This window comes from Podarcis bocagei, assembly GCF_964188305.1.
Source record: "Podarcis bocagei genome assembly, chromosome: 13".
Lineage (NCBI taxonomy): Eukaryota > Metazoa > Chordata > Lepidosauria > Squamata > Lacertidae > Podarcis > Podarcis bocagei.
This window is the reverse complement of record NC_138138.1, coordinates 54,810,997-54,830,501: the sequence shown is the minus strand read 5'-3', so window position 1 is coordinate 54,830,501 and position 19,505 is coordinate 54,810,997. Positions and strand designations below refer to the sequence as shown.

The window sequence follows — 19,505 nt, the reverse complement described above, 5'->3', positions numbered from 1 at the left end:
AGAACGGAAGTGTGGCACTCAAATCGGAAGCGTAACACTCAAAATGGAGTACGTTCGGCTTCCGAAAAATGTTCACAAACCAAAAGACTAGAGAATGAACTGATCCACTGGGTCTTCTGCTTTTTTCGTTGAACTTTGTGAGACTTCCGTTGAAATCTACAATTGGATACTATGAATAGTATACCTTACTTATTCAAAAGTACAGCCTGTTACATCTTGTGTGTTTATTATGTTTCACGTAACCATAGGTTTGTTGTTGTTTTGCTCTAAAGCTACTGCAAGGGTGATGAGATACATGGCCTAATATGGCAGGAATTTATTTTTATGTTTGCTTCTCCGCACATCCACAAAGGTGTGCATTTTCTGGGAATTCCCAATTCCCTCCATTCCCACCCCCCAATATCCTCACCAAAGTCTGTATATTTTTATTAAAAAGTAAGCTTTATTGTACTGCGACACCGCGGTCAACCTCCGAGGCCGACACACCTGCTCACCGTCAGCGGCGGAAGGAGGATGGTAGTGACTCTTATCCCGAAACAGATGTTTGGCTCTCTAACCGAGGAGAATACAGACCACACAAAGGGCACTAAGAATAATGGTGCCCTGAGAACCACCGTGGCAAATGCAATATTTTTCTTCCAACAGACCCCTGCCGTTTCCGAAGGAGGGCGTGTGCGTCTCCACCACCACCACCGAAACACAGCTTCGAAAAGCAACTATCTAGATGTTCTCGTGTCGAGGGAATGATGTGAGGAAAATGTGAAGTTTTTACCCACTTAGCAACCAGGAAGTCTGCTAGACCAGTCTTTGCCAACATGGCGGCCTGCCGATGGGACTACAACTCCCATCATGCCATGCCAGCACGACGCTGAGGATGATGGGAGTTGTAGTCCGGAGGTCGCCAGTTTGGCGAAGGCTCGCCTAGGCGGTGGCCAACATTCCCACCACCTGAGAAGTGTTTATGTGCCTAAAAAAAAAAAAATATCTACAAGGCAGTCAGAAACAAGATAACAGGTCTAAATCCAAAAAGCCACAGTGCTCCTTGCAAAACCAAACCAGATTGAAACCGGTTTCATCATTAAGACTCCAGACCCACCTCCTGAGAAACCCTCAAAGGTTCCATTTTGTGAGTGTTAAAAAAAAATGCTTTTTGGGTTTTCCAAAAGGCACACCAATTGCTAAAGCCAGGAGGCAGCCTGTTTCACCCTAACGTCAAAGTGCCCTCAGTGAAAAGCGTTAACAAATGTCTGTTTGCATGGCGATGATTCTCTCCCAAAAAATGCACTTGTGTGTTTCAAAACCCATCCATCCGTCTGCAGCCCATTCTCCCCTTTGTAGGGCTTTTGGTTGCTGTGGTTCTAAGGTGGAAGATTTGGGTGAGGTGAGGCAGGACGGAGAACCCCAGAAATTCAGCTCAGCTGTGGGAACTGGAAGCCGAAGGCACAGGAAACTTTAATAAAAACCTAGAAGAAGAATAAAAAAGAGACTGTTAAACTTTGGGAATCATAGAGCTGTAGAGCTGATCTAGACCAGTGATGGCCACACTTGGCCTTCCAGCTGTTTTGGGACTACAATTCCTATCATCCCTGACCACTGGTCCTGTTAGCTAGCGATGATGGGAGTTGTAGTCCAAAAACAGCTGGATGGAACAACGACCCTTAAAATCCATTTCCAGTTGCCTTAGGAAAAACTCCTTGAAATTACCACACAGATGGCATTGCTCTCCTTTGCAAAAGTCTAAAATGTTTTCTTCCGTTGCTGCTGGAGGGGTTGCGATAAACTTGGCACATATCATCACTTTAATTTTGACAGATATGATCAATATTACAGTGGTACCTCGGGTTACATACGCTTCAGGTTACATACGCTTCAGGTTACAGACTCCGCTAACCCAGAAATAGTGCTTCAGGTTAAGAACTTTGCTTCAGGATGAGAACAGAAATCGTGCTCCAGTGGCAGCAGGAGGCCCCATTAGCTAAAGTGGTGCTTCAGGTTAAGAACAGTTTCAGATTAAGAACAGACCTCCGGAACGAATTAAGTACTTAACCTGAGGTACCACTGTACTAAAGAAAAAGATTGTTTGCTGCCCAAAATTAACATTACTGACTATTTTTTGATGACACAGATGTAGATATGTTGTCAAAAATATATATAATGGTTTTATGTGCGACCTGGGCAGCACAAATAGGAATTTCAACTCAACAGGAAACAGTCCCAAATCTTGCCCCAGAGACTTGGTAACACTCCCTCTGGAATATGGCTATCATAACAGGAAAAAATAGGGATAATTTGAGATTTCAGCAAGGACTGGAGCCTGTCTCTCAGGTCTCCAGATGTTCTGGGACTACAACTCCCATCATCTCTGGCTAGGAATGATAGGATTTGTAGTCTGTCTGGGGCTGACACTTTTCATATAACTGAATTAGATAATTGGACAACACGGGTATTCTTCGCTTAGTTATTCAAACCCACGCGCCACGATACTCATTCCGCGTGCCTATTTTATAGCTGGAACGCTTTTCACCTTTCAATTTCCATCTGTTGTCGTGGCTGTTGCAAAATGAAATAAATCTCGACCAGAGCAGAAGGGAGAGAGACTGTGAGCCCCATTGAACTGAGCTCCCCACAGCACAGACCCATAACAAAGGCTGGCATTCTGGGAGCAGCCAACCCATAATACAATAGCCTGCTTGTCAGCCCAGAAAGACAAAGATCAACCTCCCCACCAGCCATCTGGCCTCCCCGAGGTACCACTCTGCAACCACCCCGAGTTCTCAAGACGCCGATAGGAGAGCCAGAATGGTTCAGTGTTCGCCTTGACACACCTCAACCCATCTCTCCCCCTGTTTGGAACAAGACATGCACAGTTCTGGTTGCCTCGCCTCAAAACGGAGATTGTTAAGAATTGGAAAAGGTCCAACCCAAACAGTCAAGGGGAGGGAGCAACTCTCCGATGAAGAAAGGCAGTTTCCCTGTTTCTTGTTGTTGTTGAGTCGTTTAGTCGTGTCCGCCTCTTCGTGACCCCTGGACCAGAGCACGCCAGGCACTCCTGTCTTCCACTGCCTCCCGCAGTTTGGTCAAACTCATGCTGGTAGCTTCCACAACACTGTCCCACCATCTCGTCCTCCGTCGTCCCCTTCTCCTTCTGCCCTCCATCTTCCCCAACATCAGGGTCTTTTCCAGGGAGTCTTCTCTTCTCAGGAGGTGGCCAAAGTCTTGGAGCCTCAGCTTCAGGATCTGTCCTTCCAGTGAGCACTCAGGGCTGATTTCCTTAAGAATGGAGAGGTTGGATCTTCTTGCAGTCCATGGGACTCTCAAGAGTCTCCTCCAGCACCATAATTCAAAAGCATCCATTCTTTGCCAATCAGCCTTCTTTATGGTCCAGCTCTCACTTCCATACATCACTACTGGAAAAACAGAGCTTTAACTATACCAGGGGTCTGCAACCTTTAAGACAAAAAGAGCCACTTGGACCCGTTTCCGAAGAAAAAACAACTGGGAGCCGCAAAACTCGTCATTATAAAAATAACTTTTTTGTCACTTTTTTATTATTTCTTTGTTTGAACCCTCAGAATTACTCCTCCTCATAGAAATAAACGTTAAATTAGCAAGTTAACATTTTGTGTGTGTGTGTTCTTCACTCTCCTTCAAAACAGTGACCAGCGTACATGCCAGTACAGCGCCCGCCACAGTGGGGAGTGTCGGGGCGCACAATGCGCCTCCTCCCCTCGCTAGTATCCGCCCCGGAGCCACGGCAAAGGTGTAAAAGAGCCACATGCGGCTCCGGAGCCGCAGGTTGCAGACCCCTGAACTATACGGACCTTTGTTGGCAAGGTGATGTCTCTGCTTTTTAAGATGCTGTCTAGGTTTGTCACTGCTTTTCTCCCAAGTGCTCTGGTGCATGGGGCCACGAAGAGTCGGACACAACTAAACGACTAAACAACAACAACAAACAAGCTATAGCTTAGGGCCTCACTCTCTTGGGGGCCCCAAAAAAATTTAAAGGGGAAAAAACTGGATGTACATTTCCCAAATATAAGACAAAAAACAAATAAAATACCTGCCTACAGCAACAGTGTTTTGTATTGTGTGGGCTCCTATGATGTAAGAAATGCTCCCTCAAATATCCCTGGTTTGCTCCTTTCTATATATAGGGTGCCTACATTCTGCATGGACGGGTTGCAGGGCAACAAGTGCAAATGGCTTGAGATACCTATTAGGTCCATAAATGACCATAGGGCATATATTCAACACAAAAAACAAAGGACAAAGGACAGCAGGACATATAAAAGGCCCCATTACCTCCAGTAGCTTAGGCCCTCATCAAACCTAAATCTGGCCCTGTGGGCGGGGTATAAATATTATTATTATTATTATTATTATTATTATTATTATTATTATTATTATTATTATGAAGAGGCAAGTTTGAACAACCATGGCAGGAGTTTGTAAGATTTTGCCTGGCGCGGGGAAAGAGAGAAGTTCTCCTCCCTCTCTCTCGTAACGCTAGATTTCGCGGACATCACGCGAGGCTGAAGGCTGGATGATGCAGAGCAGATAAAAGGAAGTCTTCCTCCAGGCTGCACATGATTGACCTGTGGAACTCCCTGCCACAGGAAGCGGCGATGGTCAGCTTTCAAAGACAATCAGAGAAATTCACACGAGGAAAGGGCTTCGTTTGGGAGTCAGGAAATGCTTCTGAATATTAGCCGCTGGGAATCGCAAGAGGGGGAGAGGGATCCTGGGTTCAAATCCTGCCTGGGAGTTCCCCCGTTGGTTGACCACTCTGAGAAAAGGAAGCTGGACTAGAAGGGCCACTGGCCTGGCTGCGGAGTGAGCAGAGTTCATAGATGGAGGGGAATAATAATAATAATAATAATAATAATAATAATAATAATAATGGAACCACAATTCAGGTGGAAGTCCTACTCTGTCTCCCAGACTCCCCAGCCCATTCTTGCAGCTAAACCCACTAAAGGCAACCAGCTCATCTTGCTTGGGCTTGGGAGGGGCCCAGGTGACCGGCCCTCTCCTTCCCTTTCGTAAAGACAGGTTGGCCGACTTCGGAGGAAGCGACGCCCAGATCCTAGCAACACTCTCGCCCAGGTGAGTCAGCGCTCCCTGGTATCCGGCCTCTGAGACAAGCCAGAAATTTATCTTGAGCACTTTCGGGGCAGCAGGAACAACAAGGGTACCACTGCACACGTGCAAAGTTCCTTTCCCTCTTAAGGGAAAAGCTGGGACCAGGAGGGAAGGCTTTCCCGGGGGCTGAGCGCCAGCACCTTTCAATTGAACCCCTTGGCAGCCAACCACCACCCCTGAGAATGAATTGATTTTAGAATGTATTTCTAGAAAGTATTTTAGAATGATTGTGATTTTATGTAAATTGTGTTACTTTTACTGTTGTTAGCCGCTCTGAGCCCGGCTTCAGCTGGGGAGGGCAGTATATAAACATATTATTATTATTATTATTATTATTATTATTATTATTATTATTATTATTATTATTATTCCCCTTCATCTATGAACTCTGCTCACACCCCGGCCTTCCCTACAAAACTCCGCCTTTCCTTTAGGGCCTGTGTGAAACCACTTTCCCCCTGAGTGACAATTTCCCCTTCCCTCAAAGAAGCTGGCCTGCAAACATCCCGACCGTTTTTGCTGCCTGGTTGCTTGGAATTCCCATAAGAACCACTGCGTTGCAACCAAGTGGTGTCAGAAGTGTCAAGCAACGTTGACCGATAAAAGAGGGTAAATTACTGCAGTAGATTTTAGAATGTATTTCATTTAATTGATTGTGATTTTATGTAAATTGTGTTACTTTTACTGTTGTTAGCCGCTCTGAACCCGGCTTCAGCTGGGGAGGGCGGGATATACAGTATTTTTTGCTCTATAAGACTCACTTTTTACCTCCTAAAAAGTAAGCGGAAACAGCACAGCGATCCCTCTTGCTGTTCTGGCTTCTGAGATTCAGAATATTTTTTTTCTTGTTTTCCTCCTCCCAAAACTAGGTGCGTCTTGTGGTCTGGTGCATCTTATAGAGCGAAAAATACAGTAAATAAAATTTTATTATTATTATTATTATTATTATTATTGGTCTGGTCTTCAACACAGCTCAGAGCAAGGGCTGCAGCTCAGTGAAAGGGCACATGCTTGGGATGTAGAAGGCTGCGGGTTCAACCCCCGGCGGTATCTCCAGGTAGAGACCTCCCCCCCGTGTAAAACCCTGGACAGCAATTGCTGCCAGCCCGTGTCGACAACACTGAACTCAATTGGTGTGACTCCATATGAGGTCGCTTTGAGCATTCCAACCCAGCCAAATGGGCAGGGTATAAATAAATAAATAAATAAAAATAAATAAATAAATAAATGAATAAATATAATTCCTTTCGTTCCCTTACTATCCTTATACTATCTGAAAAAGTGTGCATGCACACGAAAGCTTATACAGTGGTACCTCGGGCTAAGTACTTAATTCGTTCCGGAGGTCCGTTCTTAACCTGAAATTGTTCTTAACCTGAAGCACCACTTTAGCTAATGGGGCCTCCTGCTGCTGCCGCGCCGCTGGAGCACAATTTCTGTTCTCATCCTGAAGCAAAGTTCTTAACCCGAGGTCCTATTTCTGGGGTAGCGGAGTCTGTAACCTGAAGCGTATGTAACCTGAAGCGTGTGTAACCCGAGGTACCACTGTACCAAGAACAAACTTAGTTGGTCTCTAAGGTGAGACACGGGTGGTGCTGTGGGTTAAACCACAGGACTTGCCAATCAGAAGGTCAGCGGTTCGAATCCCCACGACTGAGTGAGCTCCCGTTGCTCGGTCCCTGCTCCTGCCCACCTAGCAGTCCGAAAGCACGTCAAAGTGCAAGTAGATAAATAGGTACCACTCTGGCGGGAAGGTAAACGACATTTCCGTGTGCTGCTCTGGTTCGCCAGAAGCGGCTTAGTCATGCTGGCCACATGACCCAGAAGCTGTACGCCGGCTCCCTCGGCCAATAAAGCGAGATGCGTGCCGTAACCCCAGAGTCGGCTACGACTGGACCTAATGGTCAGGGGTCCCTTTACCTTTAAGGTGCTACTGGACAATTTTTAATTTAAAAAAAATATATATTTACAGTCATACCTCGGGTTGCAGACGCTTCAGGTCGCGTTTTTTCAGGTTGCAGACTGCCGAAACCCGGAAGCACCGGAATGGGTTACTTCCGGGTTTTGGCAGTCGTGCATGCGCAGAAGCGCTAAACCGCGCTTTGCACATGCACAGAATTGCAACCCACGCATGCACAGACGCAGCGCTGCGGACGCTGCGGGTTGCGAACGTGCCTCCTGCACGGATCAGGCCCACTGTATTCTTATGCAAACATTGTTCAGCAGGGAGAACGCTTGGCTTCCTGCTCTGACTTTTGACTGCCGATATTTTGAACTCTGAACCTAGATCCAAGTCCTGCCGAAAGTTACTGATTTGCTGCACGGCCTCTTACTTTTTTTCCTCAAATTTGCCTCCGTCTCGCTCCCGTCTAACTGTTCTGAAACATCCACCGCAGTTTGAGGAACCGGGATTTCAGCGTCCAAATTCAGAAATATTTTCCCCAGACTTGAGAGGACCCTGCCTTGCAGAGGCCATCTCTGATTTAGGGGAAGGAAATATTACATACGGTATACCCAAGGGCTGTAGAGGGACCACAGATAGTTCTTTAAAAAAATTATTATTATTTATATTTTGCCTTACACACACACACCGCCGAGACCGCGACTCAAGGTGGCCAAGGAGGGAGCAAGTCTTTCTTCTCTCGGAAGGGAGTTCCAAAGTTGTTTGGGGGCAGCCACCACCGAGAAGGCCCTGTCCCATGTCCCTGGGAGGGTCGTGGGACTGAAAAAATGGTATCCCCCAAGGATCTCAAGAATCCAGACAGGTTCACTGGGGAGAATGGCAAAAAGTTCATTTTGCATTTCATAAACCACTTTGAGGTTTGTTTGGAAAAAATAAGAATAAATGGTGTATACAGGAGCTGGGACTGAGCAACGGGAGCTCACCCTGTCGCAGGGATTCGAACCGCCGACCTTCTGATTGGCAAGTCCTAGGCTCTGTTGTTTAACCCACAGCGCCACCCGCATCCGAATAAAAATGTGTGTGTGTGTGTGTGTGTGTGTGTATATATATATATATATATATATATATATATATATATATGAACTTGTCCCCTCCAGTTTCTTACCCTCTCCATCTTCCTTTAAGACGGTGCTGATCTTCGCGCGGCGCTGCTGCTCTCCCCCTTCCCGCCCCCGGCATTTGGTCACATAAGGCTCAATGCCGGACGAACCGCAAAGAGCGGGCGTTCAGGATATCCGCCGGGTCGGGGAAGACGGAATCCACGCGGAAGCCTTGCGCCAGCGCCACCTTCAGCACCTCCTCCAGGAACTCGTGGCCCGTACGGACCTCCCGCCCGCCAACCGCCAGAGGCTGCAGCTTCTGCTTGGCGTACTCGGCTACCGGAAGTTCGGCTGGGCGTGGCGCCCACTCCAGGCAAAGGTGGTGGCATGTCTTGGTGTCCACAGGGGAGTAGTCCCACGCCTCCTCGTCCGATTCGTCTTCGTCCGTGGAGTCGCCCGGCCAAATCCCCAGCTCGCCGCCGGTCCCCGAACCGCCCAGCCGCCCCTTCTGCTCTCTGAAATCTCCGTTGCCGACGACGGAATCCCTCACCGTGCCAGAGCCCGTATTCCTAGAGAATTGTCCCACACCCTTCCCAGAATGCCCCTCTTCCACGCCACTGCCTGATTGGCCCAGCCGCCTCCGCAGCAAAGCCAAGAAGTGTTTATCGGTGCAGAAAACGTTGGCCGTGAAGATGTGCAGGCAGCTGGAGCTCAGCTCGTAGTTCTGCGGCCCTCGGCGGACGTTGAAGTGCACAAGGCGTTTCCGTACGTCCACATCGGCGTGCAGCACCGCGTTCCTCCTCTGCCGCCAGCGCTCCGCCTCCACCCGCCGGAGCTCCTCCAGGAGCGGCCGGATCTGGTAGAAGTCCGCCTCGGCCCGCAGGAGGGAGAGCTCAGCGTAGCCCTCAGGAAGGTCCAGCCGGCCGAAACGGAGGAAGTTGAGGATGTGGCGGAAGGCTTTGCCGTCGCGGTCGATGAAGTAGTTGCCGCAGCTGTCGGTGAGGGCCGGCTGGGGGCCGCGGAACATGGCACCCAGCATGGAGTCAGGGAAGCGGGTGAGGGTGTCGAGGGTGGTGCTGTAGAGCTTGCCGCCGACATTCAAGGTCACCAGGCCGGGCGTCCGCCCCGGGGCCTCGCAGGTGCCCGGCATCGTTGCGAAGGAGGTGTTTCACCTGGCGAAAGAAGCATTTGTGATCAAGGTGGCTCACCTGCCAGGTAAATATCAGTAATATCCAAAGGCAACACGATGACCGAGTACAACAATACGATGTCAATATAATCTCTTTATATAATCTATTCAGAACATTAAAGAATATGAACTATATACTCTCTGGAAAACCAAATGAACAGAAATCTTATAAATCTCTGAAAGTCACAAAATGTGTACTCTGGATGCTGTCTCTTGAAAACGTAGAACCAAATAAATATAAGTCTTTTAAGTCTCTGAAAATCTTTGTAGACTATACAGTGGTACCTTGGGTTAAGTACTTAATTCATTCCGGAGGTCTGTTCTTAACCTAAAACTGTTCTTAATCTGAAGCACCACTTTAGCTCATGGGGCCTCCCGCTGCCGCCGCTCCGCCGGAGCACGGTTTCTGTTCTCATCCTGCAGCAAAGTTCTTAACCTGAAGCACTATTTCTGGGTTAGCGGAGTCTGTAACCTGAAGCATATGTAACCTGAAGTGTATGTAACCTGAGGTACCACTGTACAAGTCTCTGAAAGAAGCAATAGGTCAGAATCGTATCTGGTGAAAACAAGCCGCAAAGATTTGTTTTATGATGTCCAACGCTGCCAAAGTGGTCCGCAAACAGACGTGGTGAACAGTGATTCCAGATATAACCACGGTTTCATGAAATTCTTCTTCAGCACAGCAGAAGGATACAGAAATGCTTCATAAACCCATCTATACGGTGAATGTATAACAACAATTGCTACAGAGCAGTGGTCATAAAGTATGTAAGGAAAGTTGGGAAGGAGGGATTTCACCTGGTGAAAGAAGCATTTGTGATCAAGGTGTCTCGCCTGCCAGGTAAATATGTCAGCTGCCAGAACGCTTGCAGCCCAGAGATGGAAAGACACCCAGGTCCCTACCAGAGAGGAATGGCAGACCAAACTGATGGACTATTCCAGGCTTCCTCAACCTCGGCCTTCCAGATGTTTGGAGACTACAATTCCCATCATCCCTGACCACTGGTCCTGCTAGCTAGGGATCATGGGAGTTGTAGTCCCAAAAACATCTGGAGGGCCAAGGTTGAGGAAGCCTGGACTATTCAGAGACGGCGAAAAAGGCCGCAAAAAAAAAAAATCAGAAATCAGGAAGGGCAAAACTTTAATAAAGAGTAGGGGGAAATTATATCATACTTGGAAGAACACTGTAAACAACTGAACTCTTTAACAGGACTCAAATAACACTTGCAATATAACAAAGACTTTCGATGTACAGTAATGGATAATTAACTGGATGATGTAAAATATGCAGCAGAAGTCTATAGATTCGAAAGAATCTTGCATTTGTTTTTATCTATACAGTGGACGCGCGGGTTGCCAATGTGATCCATGTGGAATGCACGTTCGCAACCCGCAGCATTCGGAACCCGCATCTGCGCATGCGCAAAGCGCGATTTAGCACTTCTGCGCATGCGCAGCAGCCAAAACCCGGAAGTAATCCATTCCAGTACTTCCAGGTTTCGGCGGGTCCGTAACCCGAAAAAACACAACCTGAAGTGTCTGTAACCCAAGGTATGACTGTATGTGAGTTTGAATGTAAACATTAATTGGAAAAACCGAATAAAAATAATTTAAAATAAGAAAGAATGAAGAATTTGTGGATTGAGTTGTACGCATCGGAGCGGAACAACATCCTGCTGGGATCAGGCCAGTGGTCCACCGTCCTGTTCACACGCCCAGAAGGGAAACCGTCAATCAGGATTTGAACATGAGGGCAACTCTTGCCTCCTGCAGGAATCTAGAAGCGGGAAGAACTTTCTGACAGCAAGAGGCGTTTGACAGTGGAACAGACACCCTCGCGAGGGTTGGAGTCTCCTTCCTTGGAAGTTTTGACGCAGAGGTCAGATGTCCATCTGCCATGGAGGCTTTAGCTGAGATTCCTGCATTGAAGGGGGCTGGGATGGATGACCTTTGGGTGTCCCTTCCACCTCTATTCTTCTACCTGCAACTGTGAAGTCAGAGCACAGCCATCACGTCAAGCAGCCATAAATAGCCACGGCTGGCTGGCGACAGGAGCAGAGACTGTTTGTCCACAAACGCCGAAGGATGTGGAGACAGCAGGAGACTTTGGGTTTAGTAAACAGGGAGTTGTCCTTGTCCATGGCAGGGATACTGGAGTGGCTTGCCGGTTCCTGCTCCAGGTGGATCGCGTTTGGTCAAAACTCTCCACTATGACCTGTCCATCTTAGGTGGCCCTGCATGGCATACCTCATAGCTTCTCTGAGTTATTTAAGACCTAGACAGCATCTTGAAAAGCAGAGACATCACATTGCCAACAAAGGTCCGTATAGTAAAAGCTCTGGTTTTCCCAGTAGTGATGTATGGAAGTGAGAGCTGGACCATAAAGAAGGCTGATCGCCGAAAAATGGATGCTTTTGAATTATGGTGCTGGAGGAGACTCTTGAGAGTCCCATGGACTGCAAGAAGATCAAACCTCTCCATTCTGAAGGAAATCAGCCCTGTGTGCTCACTGGAAGGACAGATCCTGAAGCTGAGACTCCAATACTTTGGCCACCTCATGAGAAGAGAAGACTCCCTGGAAAAGACCCTGATGTTGGGAAAGATGGAGGGCACAAGGAGAAGGGGACGGCAGAGGACGAGATGGTGGGACAGTGTTCTCGAAGCTACCAGCATGAGTTTGACCAAACTGGGGGAGGCAGTGGAAGACTAAACAACAACAACAAAACAGGGAGTCTGGTGGCACCCAAAACAACCCCCGGTGCATTGGGTGGGTCCCAGTCTTGTGCCTGAGACCACCTCTCTGGGGGAGGCTGACAATGGGTCAAAGGGTGGAGGGAGGAGAAGGAACCAATTTTATATCAAGGAGAGGCGCTTACAGGTGTTGCTGGAACAGAGCGCCAAACAACATGTCAACAGGTGTGCGCACACCATCTCGCAGGAAGGAAGAGGGAGAAAGACGCAGAGATAGCGGAGGGTTTGGGCGCATGAATCATAGCTGTCAACCGTCCCTTATTTGGCGGGAAAGTCCCTTATCCCAGCGCTGTGTCCCGCTGCCGTCCCTTACTGATGATGTCCCTTAAATTTCCCGGGTTTCAAAGGAAGCAGCTCCTCTCCCTCCCTCCCTGCCGGCCAGGGAGGAGGGAGGCTCCAACTGTGTTGCTTGGCTGCGTTGCTCACCCAATAAGGAGTCTGAGAACGACTGGGGGGTGGAACTTGCATGCCTTGTGCCAATCAAATCGGCCGCGTTGCCTGGGGACTCGCCTTTGCTCAGCGCTTCCCAGCAGAGAGGGGACGGTGGTTTTACTTGCTGCATCCCCTTTGCCGGGTTGCTGCGCTGTGGGAACCACCGCTTGAGGCTTCGTTTGGCTGCTGGCTGGGCTTTCTGCCTTTGGCTTGCAGGGGCTCAGAAGCTGAACACACCTGTGCCCTGAAAATCCCTTATTTTGGCTGCTGATCCCTTATTTTCGAGGCTGCTGATCCCTTATTTTCGAGGCTGCTGGTCCCTTATTTTCGAGGCTGCTGGTCCCTTATTTTCAAATCTGTAAGTTGACAGCTATGGCATGAATGCGTACAGGATTTCTGCACCAGGGCCTGGAGCCTTGTTCCCTCGCTGCCTTTGCTTTTCCCGTCTGTCTGAGCACATCAACGCACCACCGGGCAGCCGTCCCCAAGGCGCTGCCCTCCAGGCGCCCCTGAGCTACAACTCCCAATGGCCCTTGACTCTCCCCTCCTGCGGTTTCCAACAACTGGGATCCAGAAACATTGCTGCCTCTATATTCATGGAGGCACAGAACAGCCATCCATCACCCTCTCCTCCTTCGTGAATTTCTCCAATCCTCTTTTAAAGCCATCTAATTTGGTGGGACGCGGGTGGTGCTGTGGGTTAAACCACAGAGCCTAGGACTTGACAATCAGAAGGTCAGCGGTTCGAATCCCCGCGACAGGGTGAGCTCCCATTGCTCGGTCCCTGCTCCTGCCAACCTAGCAGTTCAAAAGCATGTCAAAGTGCAAGTAGATAAATAGGTACCACGAGATGAGCGCCGCAACCCCAGAGTCGGACACAACTGGACCTAATGGTCAGGGGTCCTTTTACCTTTAATTTGGTCTCTGCCTGCTGTGGCAGGGAGTTCCACAGTTTAAACCATGCGCCGTGTGAAGAAGGACTTTGTTGTATCTGTCCAGGCTTTGCCGACATTCACGTTCCTCAGGTGTCCACATATTCTATTGTTATGAGGGAGGGGGAAAAGCTTTCCTCTATTCTCTTGCTCCCCATCATTCGTTTTATCAACTTCCATCCCGCTGCCTATGACCTTTTCTCTAAACTCTCAAACGCTGCAAACTTTCTATCCAGTCAGTAGTTTTGCTTGCCGCCTTCTGAACCTTGGCGTATGAGTAAGCAACTATTCTGACACATTAAAAATGTTGTTAAAGGTGGGGGTGGGAGCCTGTCTGGGGCCCTCCCAATGTTATTGGACTACAACTCCCATAATCCCTGGCTCCCGCCTGTCTGGGGCTGATGGGAATTGGAGTCCAACAACATCTTGAGTTCCCAGCCCTGCCCCGCAGATTCTTTTCTACAAATAGACCAGAAGAAGCTGAGGTCAAGGCAGTGATTAAGAGCTGAATGCATTTATTTTCCCCGTCCTTTTTGACGCCTCACTATGACACATGCATGTTTCATCTCAAGACAGGTAATTACTTTTTGCGGCTCAGGCCTCCAAGCAGCAAACATTGAAAAACATAAATACATTATGTCGCTGAAAATTCACAGGGAACTTTTCGCATTCCTCACACAAACACCGACAACGTCCGGGCCTCAGAATCAGGCTTCTGGGAAAGCTTGCTTGGTTGTTTTGCTGCTGTTATCTTCTCTCTTTTTTCAGAGGGGGAAAATGTTTCTAGACCTCAAGGTTGCAAATATGTGAGGTTGCACAGGCAATCTCAGAGTCCAGGCAGAAGTGGAAGCTCAGCCCCAGAGAACTTGCAATTTTATTTAATTTCGACAAAGGGAAAGGGGGGAAACTGAAGCAAGTGTGTAAGGAAAAGATGACCATAGGGCATTCAATAGGGCAGGAGCTACGCACTGGAGGGTTTTTAATCTTCACTGGAAGTTTTTAAACAGAGGTTGGATAGCCATCTGTCAGATTCTTTAGCTCAGGGTTGAACTAGAAGACCCTACAATTCTATTTTATAGATAATAATAATATATTTATACCCCACCCATCTGGCTGGGCTTCCCCCGCCACTCTGGGCGGCTTCCAACAAAATATTAAAATACTGTAATACATCAAACAATAGATAGATAGATAGATAGATAGATAGATAGATAGATAGATAGATATGTATATATACACTCTTTGTATCATTTTAACACTGTCAATTTTGGCTTTTCCTTTTTTGAATAAATTTTACATCTCCTTGTTTGTAAAGTTTTGATTTTACCAGCATTTTCTTGTGCACGTATTACGAGATTTCATGTAGAGATTTTCATCGATTACGTAGCAGGTATAAATACCGTAAAATAACAAGAGGGGGGTTCTTTGTGTGACTTCCTTCCCAGAGAGCCCTTAAGGTTGACTAATCACCTTTCCCCAAAAATAAATTGACCTTCCCTTCTCAAAGATTTCAAAGTTTTGAAGACAACTCATCTAGGCAACCGACCAATTTAAATGTTGAAGCTCTGTAAGGCTGGAGGAATCCTATTTTCAGTCCCTCTGCTTGGAATATGTTTTTTTATTTGGACCGGAGGCGGAGCGAAATATGGGTTCCAATACAATACAACTAGGTTGGGGTCCGAACAGGAAACCTGCAATAAAATTGGGAGTTTTGACAAGGAGCTCAGGGGGTAACTTTCATGGGGCAGTTCCACAACAATTGAGCCAAGCTGAGTCAGGGTATTGGGCGTTGTAGTCCAAAACATCTGGGGAGGGGCGCCATGTTGGCAAACGCTGCACTCAGCTGAGGAAGAAGGTCTGATCAGTTTAATATCGGGGTTGTGGGTTTGAACCCCATGTTTGGCATTGAAAGGGGGTTGGACTAGATGACCGATGAGGTTCCCCTTCCTAACTCTACCCAGTAGACCTGAAGGAGCGTCTCCACCCCCATCGTTCTGCCTGAACACTGAGGTCCAGCGCCGAGGGCCTTCTGGCGGTTCCCTCCCTGTGAGAAGCAAAGCTACAGGGAACCAGGCAGAGGGCCTTCTCGGTAGTGGCGCCTTCCCTGTGGAACACCCTCCCACCAGATGTCAAAGCAATAAACAACTACCTGACATTCAGAAGACATCTGAAGGCAGCCCTGTTCAGGGAAGTTTTTAATGTGTGGCATCTTAGTGTATTTTTGGTCTCTGTGGAAGCCGCCCAGAGTGGCTGGGGAAACCCAGCCAGATGGGCGGGGTACAAATAATAAATTATTATTATTATTACAAACTTGTGAACCTTCTTTTTTTAAAAAAATAAATCCCCAAGTCAGGAGAGACCCCCCCCCCCAAACTTACGGTCAAAAACAACCTTTTCAAAAAGGGATTTTTTCATGGCATACTCTGTAAGCTTTGTGTATAGGTTTTACATGAGTTGAACTTCTAAAGGTCGCTTGTAAAGACATGAACAAGGTTTTGAAATTGGGTTAAGATATAAGATTATAAGGACGTGAATAAGTATAAAATAATGGAACCAGGAGGGAGAGTGGAGCGAAGCCAATTAAGATATATGATGTGGATTTCTGAATGTGTGTGGTTTTGTTTTGGTTATATAAAATGAATAAATTGTATCTAAAACGACGACGACAACAACCCGAAGGGAATGCACAGATGAGATCAAAGCACCATAAGTTGTTAAAACAGAATTAAAAAACCTGATCTTCCAGAAAGAGGCTGGCTGTACCAGGAAAAGACTTCAGGGATGGCTGGTGGACTAGAAATATTTCAGCCCAGGAAAAGGCCCCCACCTATCCAACCCAAAAGGGCCTGGGAGCGCCTGGGGGGCGGGATCCTTTGGAGGGGGGTGTCCTAAGGGGGGGGAAGGACCACCCAAGAGGAAAACAGGACAGGGGGGGCCCGATCCTGCCGGAGGGGTCGCTGTACCTGGAGCAGAGGCGAGGTCTCTGGGCGGCTCCCGGTGCCGGCGCAGGAAGTGGAGCGCAGCGCTGCGCGCAGCTGAGCTTATCTCGGCGCCGGCCGCGCTTTATAAGGGAGGGACCGGCCGGGGGGGCGGGCAGGCGCCGGTCTCCGCCCCGACGGACGCCCGGGAAGGAGGGAGGGAGGGAGGGAAGGGACCCAGGCGTCCGGGGCGGGCGGTTTCTCCGCCCCCGCCCCGCGAGTCGCATCTCAAGGGGTCTCCCCAGAACAGGTATGGGGGATCCGGGAGCGAGGAAGGGACCCAGGCGTCCTGGCACCCCACCGACCCTCCAGACCCGCCCCGCTGCTTCTGCAAGAGGGGGGGAAATGGAGGGGAGGGAATGGGATGGGAAATCTGCAAACTAAAAGAAAAAGCTATCATGTCTTGGGTTGTTTATGTGAACTTTTTGGAATGTCAATCAATGTTTAATAGGTTGTGCTTTAGTGTTTTGTTGGAAGCCGCCCAGAGTGGCTGGGGAAACCCAGCCAGATGGGCGGGGTATAAATAAATTATTATTATTATAATAATCAAATATATGTTTCGAAAAATGGAGGGGAGGTTTTCCAGCGCTCAGGTAGGGGAGAACCAGGAGCCCCGCCGCTTCCGACGCCTCCCCGCTCTCAGGAGCCTCTTAGAAGCGAGGAGGGGACCCAGGCGTCCTGGAAACACCCCCCCCCCCAATATTCCAGATACCGCTGCTTTTGCGAGAGAAAAAATGGAAAAGGAAACATCACGGGAAATGGGAAGGGAAATCGGAAACAGAGAAGAAAAATCTATCGTGTATGGGATTGTTTATGTGAACTTTTTGGAAATTTAATAAAATATATATTTGAAATATGGAGGGCAAGTTTGAGCTTTGAGCTGCTAGCCGTGGAAGTGGAAATAAAAAACTCCCTCCTGGATCTCCGCAGTTGGTTTAACCCTCCCTTCTCCAAGCATAACACTTAACTTTCTGCTTTTCATGAAGTTAGAAAGCAGTGTTTCTGAGCATGTGAAGAGTGCCTTTGCCAGAAGCCCGGAGTCTGCACAGGTTGGATAGCCACCTGCCGTCGATGCTTTAGTTGAGATTCCTGCATTGCAAGGGGGTTGGACTAGAGGACACTGTTAACGGAGAAATCTGAGGGCTCCCTTGGACTAAAAACAAGGACACCAGTCAGGAATACCAGAGCAAAACAGCAGCCAGTCGGCTTGGTCTTTATGAAGACTGTCGCGACAGGACTCCCACCTGCCACCAGGTGGAACAAGATGGAAGCCCCGAACAAGAGAGGACCCAAACTTTTATTAGCTGCTAATCCCCATGTTACCCCCCCAAACTACATCACGGTTACATCACGATTACATCATGAAAGGGGAGGTCTGGTGGCCGTAATCTGAGCATCCTGGACCCTGCCCCATGGTTCTCCTTGCCCTCCATCAAACACCCATCAAGTGTAACAAAAGAGATCTTTACATTTCCCTGTTTCCCAGTAGGGAATACTTTGGCCACCTCCAATACTTTGGCCACCTCATGAGAAGAGAAGACTCCCTGGAAAAGACCCTGATGTTGGGAAAGATGGAGGGCACAAGGAGAAGGGGACGATGGAGGACGAGATGGTGGGACAGTGTTCTGGAAGAGACCAACATGTGTTTGACCAAACTGTGGGAGGCAGTGGAAGACAGGAGGGCCTGGCGTGCTCTGGTCCAGGGGGTCACAAAGAGGCGGACACGACTAAACGACTAAACAACAACAAATTTCCCAGCCAAGTTAATCACACCCTTTTGTCTCCATCTGGGTTTGTTCTTTCTGGAATGGCTACCTGTCTGGCACTCAGGTATCAGGATGCCAGGGGTTATCACTCAGGCAGAGGGGCGGCTGAGGAGCTGACTTGTCTATATGAATTTCTGAAGTTTTCCCAGTGAGCCAGTACATAGATACAGTAGTACCTCGGGTTACATACGCTTCAGGTTACAGACTCCGCTAACCCAGAAATATTACCTAAGGTTAAGAACTTTGCTTCAGGATGAGAACACAAATCGTGCTCTGGTGGCGCGGCGGCAGCGGGAGGCCCCATTAGCTAAAGTGGTGGTTGTTTAGTCGTTTAGTCGTGTCTGACAGCGCACCTCCTGTTAGAAGCACAAGGAAAGGGGGAAAGGTCTTGTTTTTTCCTCTGCCCTCCGCGAGCCCCACTCCTCTCCTGCTGACGCCACCCAATATGACCTCATTCTCGCCTAAGATGCCAGAAGATTAAAGGAGGCCACTCTCCCCGCAGGCTGCTTGGGATCTAAAAGACTGCAGCAAAGCATCGTTTGCAGAATCTAATTATATCTTCTCCCACATTCGTTGCTTATCTTCCATTGCATCAGTTTGGGAGCCCAGAATATTAATTATTCCCTTCGCAGCAAAACCTGAAGGGAAGTGGCGTCAGGAGTGACAGAGATTTCTTGGCTATCAAAAATATTCTTCTGGATTGAAAAAAAGGGGAAGATCCCTTTTCGTCAGCTTGAGGGAGGAGGTTGTGAATCATGTCCTGTGCAAACTCAGGAAGGCCCATTTACTCCCTGAGTAAACAGGTGGCGTCAGATCACCTTTCAAATCCAGAACAACGGGGGCGGGGATTATTTTTAAATGATCCTCAATGCTTTAGTTGATTTTCCTTCTAAATTGAAACGCCTGCTTCTCGGGAGAAAAGCAATGACAAACCTAGACAGCATCTTAAAAAGCAGAGACATCACCTTGCCGACAAAGGTCCATATAGTTAAAGCTCTGGTTTTCCCAGTAGTGATGTATGGAAGTGAGAGCTGCACCATAAAGAAGGCTGATCGCCAAAGAATGGATGCTTTGAATTCTGGTGCTGGAGGAGACTCTTGAGAGTCCCATGGACTGCAAGAAGATCAAACCTCTCCATCCTTAAGGAAATCAGCCCTGAGTGCTCACTGGAAGGACAGATCCTGAAGCTGAGGCTCCAAGACTTTGGCCACCTCATGAGAAGAGAAGACTCCCTGGAAAAGACCCTGATGTTGGGAAAGATGGAGGGCAGAAGGAGAAGGGGACGACGGAGGACGAGATGGTGGGACAGTGT

The 19,505-nt window shown here is 48.4% G+C and overlaps 1 protein-coding gene across 1 annotated transcript; it reads right to left on the bottom strand.

The window, feature by feature from the left end:
• Window positions 1-420: 420 nt before the first annotated feature.
• KCTD11 (potassium channel tetramerization domain containing 11) lies at window positions 421-16,493 on the bottom strand. Its single transcript, XM_081168104.1, has 3 exons — window positions 16,413-16,493; window positions 8,211-9,317; window positions 421-1,463 (listed from the first exon to the last, which is right to left on the bottom strand). Exon 2 carries the CDS (start codon window positions 9,293-9,295, stop codon window positions 8,300-8,302), a length of 996 nt encoding a protein of 331 aa, XP_081024230.1. The 5' UTR covers window positions 9,296-9,317; window positions 16,413-16,493; the 3' UTR covers window positions 421-1,463; window positions 8,211-8,299.
• Window positions 16,494-19,505: the final 3,012 nt, after the last annotated feature.

What these genes read in the sequence shown, in the direction of transcription:
- KCTD11 (XM_081168104.1), bottom strand. Translation starts at nt 9,295, where the DNA reads ATGCCGGGCACCTGCGAGGCCCCGGGGCGGACGCCCGGCCTGGTGACC.